An 8,920-nucleotide genomic window follows, 5' to 3' on the forward strand; every position below is an offset into this window, starting at 1 on the left:
TGAGGGTCAGGGCGTCCTGTGGAGGACGGGAGGAGAATGGGGGATGTTCAGCACCGATCCTCACGCCGTCTGCTGCCGCCTGTAAAAACACAAACCGATTTCTGATTGTTTTTGTTCATTTTTAGATTGAAGAGTAGGACAATTTTTAACTAAAAAAATGTTTTTTTCTGCTGTTATTCATGAGGTTCTTGAGGAAGTGAATCTCTCAAATGCAAACATATGAAAATTCAAGTAAAACTTTAAAGTCTGTTGAGAAAACACAGAATATGAAGGTGCTTATTGTTAATATTTCTCATTTTTAAATCATTTTCTACCGCTCTGACTTGTTCCTGTTTGTTTGTTTTACTGTGTAGTTTTTCTGGTTTGGAGGAACAGCGCCTCCTAGCAAAGAGCTGCTGTAACTGCAGCAGGTTTCCTTCAGGAGAGCAGCATGAAAACAGAGAGATGAAGATGTAAAGAACAACAATGACATCACAGAGACGGAGGAGGAGGGTTCATGGTCTGGGTCCTGAGTTTCAGCTGGTTTCTGGTTTGGATGATCTGATCCTGGAAGATTTCTGAAGAGTTCCAGAGAGATCTCCACACCTGCAGAAACATAAAAACATGTGACTGAAGGTGAAGGTCAACCTGAGAGGAGAAGGAGCACAATCAGAAATCCTCGTTAAGCCTCGTGTGTTTTTGTGTTTTTGCTGCAGACGGAGACTTTGGGGAATTTGCAGGTAAAACCGAGAAACAAAAACCAAACAGGAAACCCAGCAGGAAGAGCCAGATCCACAGAGGAAACAAGTCATTTAAAGTATTTCATCTTCATGGTCATTTTACAGCAAGAAATCTGGATGATGAGAAAAAGTTCAACACTTTTAAATATTTATTTCTCGTTATTTCGATGATTAAATTCATCCCATCTCCTCTGATCTTCATCTTGGATTTGATTTCCTTCCAAACACAAAAGTCCACATTGATGTTTGTTTTATCAGAATCAGTTATTCACGTGTCTGTGGACCTGCAGTCAAATCTGTTGGAGCCAGAAATGAGTTTATCATATTTCATGCATGTGTCTGACATTCTTTGGTCATGCGGCTGTTCTGGCCTCCTATTGGTTAAAGGCATTTTGGTCGCTTTTTATTGGACTTTTGTTTCCTTTCAGGCCGAAGTTTTTTTTTTGTAGATAGAAACTGAAAGTCCTGTCATTCAGATTTCACTGTCATTTCTCCAACATTCCTCGATTCCGTCTGTCTTAGAGGAACCTCAAAGCTTTAAAAATCCACTAAATCTTCAGCAGATCCTGCGGAGAATTCCCAAAAACGGTCTTTTCTTCAGGAGATGGAGCTTCAGGAAGGTGGACTCTGGAGGTTCTCAGGTTCTCCTCTCTGGATGTTGGACTCCGACAGGACCAGAGCGGTTTGGTTCAGCACCGTCTCTACATTCAGGATGCTTTTGTTTTATTTACATTATTATAGAATCAGTAAAAGACTCTTACTTACAGCAGATTTTCTGGAAATTTTGCATCAAAAACCAATAAAGTTTTTTTTGTTTGACAGTTTATGAATGTTGCTAAACTTTACTCTTTATAATAAAGTCTTATAAAAGCTAAAACGTAAAAAATGTCCAAAATTGACTGAGATATATAGTATATTAGTGTACAGTGTATTAATATATAGTAGTATAGTGTATAATTGGGAAATGTATAATTGTTTTAAAGTTTTATAAGGTTGAGATTCTAATCATGTGTTTTTACGTCTTCCTGCACAAACTTTTCATGGATTTCTATACTTGTCTTTTCTTCCTAAATGTTGTATAAGTGCAAAAATAATTAAATAATTGAAAGTTTTGACCAAAGTGTGTCACAGAAATCCCATTCAAGCAGAAATAAATATCTTTATTCTACGATAACAAAATAAAAGTGTGTTTTGTTCCAGTTTTTTAAACTTTTCTGTAGTTTTACAGCTGAAGCTTCTTGTGCTGTTGGTTTGTTTCCTGCAGGGGGCGCTCTTCCTCTGTCCCTCAGGATCCTCCACAGCTCAGGAGCAAAAGCACAAACCTGCTTTAGGAGGTGGACTGACGGTCCATGCAGAGCTGCAGTTTTCATGGTTCAAACACTTTTGAACGTTTTCACTCTGAATGAAACATTTTTGCTTGTTTTACTGAACCGACGCTCCTGGAGCATCATGAGAGAACCAAGAGAAGAAACTCTGAGCAGCAGGCCGCTGTTTCCTCCCTGCAGGAGCGCAGAGGTCAGACTTATTTACCGCTCCGCCTTTGGAATTCCATCGGAATCACCCGATCCGAGACCGGAATGCTGCCGCGTGGCAGAAAGGTCACCGGTAATTGATTCTGTGACATTGGAAAGGCAGAACAGCAGCGACACTTCAGCCTGTGGCTTAAACATTAACTGATGGTGCCCCCTAGTGTCGGCTGGTGGAAGTGCTCAGCTTCAACCAGGAGGTCCTGAAAAGCATTTTCAGCTAATATAGCAATTTTCAGAATAAAACATTAAATAAAAAAATAGAAAATGACTCAAAACAGTTTAAAATTCAAGATAAAGAGTTTGTGATCAAACTAACAGGTTATTATTATTATAGAGATTTTTTTATAAAAATTGATCCGTCTTTAATGCAAAGAACTTTAGTTCAGAAAAAATGATTTATAAAATTTTTTCTGAATCAAAACTATGACTGGAGCTCCTCATCTCACTGTCAGGAAATCTTCTTCTCCTCCTTAGACTCCAACCCAAAGCTCATTTTGAACGTTTCTGCCTGAGCGAACTTCAGCTGATGCTGTCAGAGAAACACAAAACGTTACGAGAACTCAGACACCAAAGTGACAAACGTCTGACAGACATCGTGTTAAGCAGCTCCGACTGGAAGCTTCTCTGTTAACACAGTTTAGATTCATCTAATCCCAAAACTCATCCCGAATACTCTCTGTTAAACAGGGACGGAACGTACCGCCCTGGTCTGCAGATACACATAAGACCTTCAGAGGATGCTGAGGATCAAAGAGGTCGTCGCAGAGTTCATCCACAAGTGTTTCCATGGTGATCTGCAGCATCCAGACGTCCATCATCAGAGCAGAGAAGTCGTTCTCAGTCGGTCAGGAGGAACCGCATTTCTCCGTCTGACGGCGGCTGATGAAGGAAGAATCTGACGGAGACGTTTGGAAGAGTCAAACATCCACCGTAAAAAGGGAAATATTGGATCAATGAACAACAAATGTCATTTTTTACATTTAAAAATAATCATTTTTATCAAATTAAACCTTTAAGCTGATTAAACCATCAACTTAAAATTTAAATTTGATTAAAACAATCATTTAAAATGTAAAAAATTACAGAACTTTTGTTCATTGATCCAATATTTTACTTTTTTTTGTGTCCCATAGACATTCCTGAACATAAACCAAAGGTCAACCCAATAGATCATTATGGGATGTACTGAAGCTTAAAGGAAAAGTCTGATGGGTGAAAAGTGTTGGTTATTTAGTGAATCAAATGCAGCTTAACAAGTTGAATTCAGACGTAAAAATGCTGAAAACGACTCACTAAATTAGTTAGAGATGTTTCTTCTGAAAAGATTAAAAACTAAAACTGTTATTAGGTTGATGATTACAGAGAAACTAAAAGATGCATCAAAATAGTTTAACATTTTAGGGAATCTGTTCCCTTCTTTTGTCTTTATCTCCTCACCAAAAACTAAAATGAAACTTTTTAAAAAACATTTTAACATCCTGTACTCCGCTGCTGCTCACACTGTCTCTTTTCTTCTTATTTTTAGCTTCCACCAAACATTTAGAATCCATTCCTCTCCATCAGAATGAGACAAAGTCTCTGGATGAATCAAAAACATGAAACAGTCGACGGGAGGGAAACGTGACGCCGTCTAGGGTCACATGATGTTGCGACATCGTCCTGGAGGCTGAGCTCCAAAAGAAAACTTGTTCTTTTGCTACTCCACTGTCCTGGACAAACAGATTCCCAGCAGGCCGGTACACTTTGCACGGGGCTCAAACAACAAACATCTTATCGGGAACAGCTCGAAAACAGATAGCAGACACACCGAGACTCCAGATTACAGCAGGACAACAGAGCTGTAAAATATCTAAAGAAAGGAGGAGATAGCAGAGATTCATGTCTGAGAGGTGAGCTCGGGTCCATGAGTCATTCCAGATCAGGAAGACGGTCAGAAAAACCACCAGGAACTTTGAGGAGCTTTGTCAAGTTCATGGAGGCAGAATGTGAAGCAAAAGAGCTGATTAGTCTTAGTCTAATGACTGCAGAAGAACAGAAACATCAGAAAAGATGTTTTTGTTCAAAGATCTGATTTTCCTGTTTTAGATGTTTTGTGTGTTTGAGTTCTCCAGACGTCCTGCATCTCCTGAAGCATCATTCATAACAATCTGTCATATATACTCAAAACAAAATCATTAAAAACGGAGAACGTTCATTTAAAACAAACATGTTCATCAAAAGATCCAGAAACTCAAACAGATGCCTGACAGACTCCATTTTTTGAACCACTTTAACGTGCGCTTTGATGTTATCCGAATGTTTTTAAAGTTTCTTTTCATTTCCTGTGGATCAACCAACGGTCGGCGCCGTGTGACGCAGCCTCAGCGACCTCTCGGCTTATCGCTGACCCCGTCGGCTCCGGAAACTCGGCTGTCGTTTCAGCCACACCTGCAGTTTTATGGCCAATCAGCACCCAGACTCGGGGCACGCCAAACACACGTGTGCTCGTAAACACGAGGTCACGGAGGTCGAGAGCAGCTGTGTGCACTGTTGACATGCAGAGACTGGATTTATTTACAGGTTTTTTAAAGTGATGCGTAAAGTTTATGTCTGAACAGAACGATAATAATGGTTTAGTGAAGAAAACATGCAGTTTATCAAAGATAACATGCACTTTATTAAAAAAAACTTTATAAACTTATCTTGAGGTTTATTAAAAAAGAAACATACAGTTTGTTAAAAAGAAATATACAGTTTACAAACAAAATAATTAGTGTACAAACAAATAATTAGTTTATAAACAAAAACGTGTATTTTACAAACAAAATACTCACTTTACAAACAAATACTTAGTTTAGAGATAAAATACTCAGTTTACAAAGAAAAACATGCAGTATACACGCAAAATAGTCAGTTTACAAAAAAAACACAGTTTACAAAAAACATGCAGTTTAAAAACAAAATAATTCGTTTACAAACAAATACTTAGTTTAGAGATAAAATACTTAGTTTACAAACAAAAAGTGCAGTTTATAAACAAAATACTCAGTCAACAATCAAAATACTCATTTTACAAACAAAATACTCAGTTTACAAAGAAAAACATGCACTATACACCCAAAATACTCAGTTTAAAAACAAAATAATTCGTTTACAAACAAAATACTCCGTTTACAAACAGTAATTTTGTAAATTGTTTTCTTTTGTGTGTATTAGAATATAGATTTGTTGATGCTTCTCTAACCGTCTCGATTCTGCGTTGTGTTTATGGTAATAAATGATGTAAAATAGAGCTGTCAGGCGATTAAATTTTTTAATCGTGATTAATCGCATTTTGTCTTGAGTTAACTCGCGATTAATCGCAAATTTACATGTGGCCTTTTTTAAGGGAAAAAAATGTGTGGTTCGTGGAATTTAGCAGTTCTACATTAATTATGAAAACAAGAATGGTAAAATGTATAGCTTTCATCAGAAATACTTTATTTTGTAACATTGTATTGAGATAAACTTTCTTAACAATAAAAGGCTGTAACATAAAATGCCTAACAAAAGCCCAAGTGCAAGTGAAGGGCATTTTAAATTCAAAACTTCAATCAACGTTCAGTAAAATAAAATTAAAAAAGCATCAAAAATAACATTTCCATAACACTTTCATGTTCATTTTTTGTCAGGACCAAATCTTTTCCTCCTCTGCTGAACTGCAGTAATAAATGAAATAGAGATTTATCATTTCCAATTAACTTTTGTTTTTTAAAACATTAAAGACTGAGAAAAGCGGGATACACTGTGGATAGTTTGACAGTCTGTTACTGCCGCCGCGTTCTCTGGCTGCAGCTCGATGCAGCGACGTGTCCAGTGGAGCTCACGATGAATATGCCGGCAGACAGACCGCTATGCTGGGGCTGGATCACGCTTAAACCTCCAGAACATTTAAAACGTCCCCCGGTGAGCTTGCTGTTCGGAACGTCGGGGGTCCGCAGCTCTCGGCGCCGGACGCGAGCCGGTACCACCAGACGTGGTACTGGACGCGAACCGGAGCCGGGTTAGGGTGCAGGAGCTCTCCAGGTCCTAGCGCCGGCCGGTTTTAGCTCGCAGCTCGGTGGTTGGAGACCCGCCCGTGATCTAGTGAGAGCAGCCGGTAGGTTGGAGGGCGGGACGCCCGCGCGCGGTATGGAAAGGCACATATGAGAAAGTCCGCGATTAATGCGTCAAAAAAATTGTCGGCGTCAAGAACATCTCAGATTAATGCGTTTTTAACGCGACAAATCTGACAGCCCTAATGTAAAAACACAGCAGCACCCTCAGAGACCACCTCATTTATGGAGGATCTCTCCCACCAGACAGTAAAACAGGAAGGAGAGAGGAAACACATAAAGAAGAAACCATAGAAGAAGAACAAACCAAGGAGGGGCTACCAACTTCACTCTGAATTCAGGGGGAGAAATAATCTTAGGGACAGCCAATACTTTGTGTTTATAAAGTAGAACGATCTCCTTTCGTTACACTTTTATTCATAAGTCATGATTGTTCTGTTGATATTCATAAATTTAACTAAACTCATCTAAAGTTATAACGGTTAAACGGTTTCCCTCATGTGTCGTGAAGACATTTCAGAGAATTAGACATTCTTCTGGATTTAACCGTTTTGACCATGAGTGGACATGTGACATCAGCTTTGACCTCCGTGACCTCAGTCACCCCTTTGATGCACTTTTAGCCTCTGAAACATGATCTAAAAAAGAGAGCAGAGTCATCAGCAAACCTGCACACCCACAGAAAGAATCTGACATGAGTCTATGTTTAGATTGTCAGAACCTGAAAAGATAATTTTGATGTTTCAGGAACATTTTCATCCAGAGAATGAAACAAAAAACAAGTTTAAATCTTTCTTTAACTTTTCTGAAAACAAAACAAATATGGATTTTAGAATAAATGTGTCCTCATATCTTTATTTCAAATAAAGAAACTTTAAAAATTGATAAAAATGTATCTTCTGGATTTTATCTAACGTGGATAAACAAGGCATTGATTCAATAGCAAAAACTTTATATTTGATATTTAGTACATGTTTGTCTTGGAACTGAGAGAGGAAGAAACTGTTTGTTTTTTTTCCTCTTCTAAGAACATAAAAGTCTTTAAAATGATTTTGTGACAGAATCTTTGTGTATCTGTTGTGTTTGTGTTGTTTTTATCAGAGATTTTCTGACCGCAGAGTTTCTGTTATCAGACATTAACAATCACGACCCATAAACATTAACATGTATGATTTTAGTGTGTTGACACACACATTAACTCCTTCTTAACCAGTGTGGAGAATAGAATAGAATAGAATAGAATAGAATAGAATAGAATAGAATAGAACAGAACAGAACAGAACAGAACAGAACAGAATAGAATAGAATAGAATAGAATAGAATAGAATAGAATAGAATAGAATAGAATAGAATAGAACAGAATAGAATAGAATAGAATGAGAAAATCCAGTTCCATGAAGAAAATGGAGAAAAACTTTGAATTGTGAACTAAAACGTCTTTGTTTTGGGTCTGAAACAGCATCAGAGACTTCATTATCCACGTCCACTTTGATTCTAGAATCTTTATTATTGTCATTATTGTTCTTTATTATAGGAACAAGAAGTTCAGAAGTTCTTGTTGAGACACAGGATCTAAAAACACACATGAAGGAGAAATGTCGAATAGATTAGGATGAGAACAACAGTAAGAACTGGACTTTAGAGGATAAAACGAGCCTTTGCTGCTTGTTTTGACATTAAATGTGGAAACAACATAATTTGACTCATTAAAATTGAATTTTCTACTAAATTAAACAGAATAAATGTAAACAGTTTTGAGTGAGTCCACAAAAAACAAACTCAAAAGTAACTTCTAAAGTACTTTACGGGTCACTAATAGTAAATAAATAAAGATTTATTGTCTAACAGAAACAGAACGCTGTCTTAATTTAGACTTTTTAATGATTATTATAATTATTTTGTTCTTTTATAAACGTTTGGCGCTCAGATCAAAGCCTCCAGTGAGCACGCGGGTGTTTAGTTTTACTTTAACGGAATTTTCCACATTTTTTCACGTTTTTCTGGTCAAATCTTTCCTGGTGTTTGTAAATAAACCGATGACCGTCCCTCCGGACCGAACCAGAACCGACCCGTTCGAGTCCCGGTTCTTCTAAAACCCAGAAGAACGTTTTGTGCTTTTCGGTTCTTGGAACCCGCAGAGTTCTGGTGTCGGTGGGCGGGTTCTGGTGTCGCCTGTGTTTTCTGCTCCTCATGGCTCATTTCCATGTCCGCCTCGTGATTGGCTGCCGGGCTCCAGGAGCGCGCGGCTGATTGGCGCGCGCCCGTGCCCTGTAAGGACAGACTCCCTCCTGATTGGCTGCTGTGTTTTTTACCAGCGAGACGCCTTCTTCATCAACGGACACTCGTTAAAATGTTTGTTTGCTCTCGGAACCGATAAAAGGCGGAGGCGCGGCCGTTCGGACGGACAATGGCGGCGCGCGCGTGACAAGTTCTGCGGAGTGGAAGATGCAGAGCTCGAGCTTTCGTGTGGATGATTTCCTCGCGGGATGGATCGGCGGTGAGTGACAGCGCGCGAGCGCGCGGGTCTCGTGCTCGTTCAACCCAATTATTGATCATCATTAATTAAAGTTCGGATGAAGTCGCTTCTATAGCGGGAATC

At 38.7% G+C, this 8,920-nt stretch overlaps 1 protein-coding gene and 1 long non-coding RNA gene across 3 annotated transcripts in view; both read left to right on the plus strand.

Annotated features, from left to right (window-relative positions):
* Nucleotides 1-294: 294 nt before the first annotated feature.
* LOC118599206 lies at nt 295-1,848 on the plus strand. The gene is made up of 3 exons (XR_004948503.1): nt 295-615; nt 696-796; nt 1,321-1,848. It is a non-coding gene; the product is annotated as an uncharacterized LOC118599206 (long non-coding RNA).
* A 6,786-nt stretch (nt 1,849-8,634) lies between these two features.
* slc25a48 (solute carrier family 25 member 48) overlaps nt 8,635-8,920 on the plus strand; it is an 8,686-nt gene continuing 8,400 nt past the window's right edge. Inside the window, exon 1 of one of the 2 annotated variants that reach the window (XM_024260397.2) lies at nt 8,635-8,818. In XM_024260397.2, coding sequence (XP_024116165.1) covers nt 8,767-8,818 — 52 coding nt within the window. In that variant the 5' untranslated portion in view covers nt 8,635-8,766. The remainder of the gene's footprint in view (nt 8,819-8,920) is intronic. The other variant, XM_024260398.2, reaches the window with a different exon arrangement.

The sequence above is a fragment of the Oryzias melastigma genome, linkage group LG10 (genome assembly GCF_002922805.2).
Source record: "Oryzias melastigma strain HK-1 linkage group LG10, ASM292280v2, whole genome shotgun sequence".
NCBI classification, from domain to species: Eukaryota; Metazoa; Chordata; class Actinopteri; order Beloniformes; family Adrianichthyidae; genus Oryzias; species Oryzias melastigma.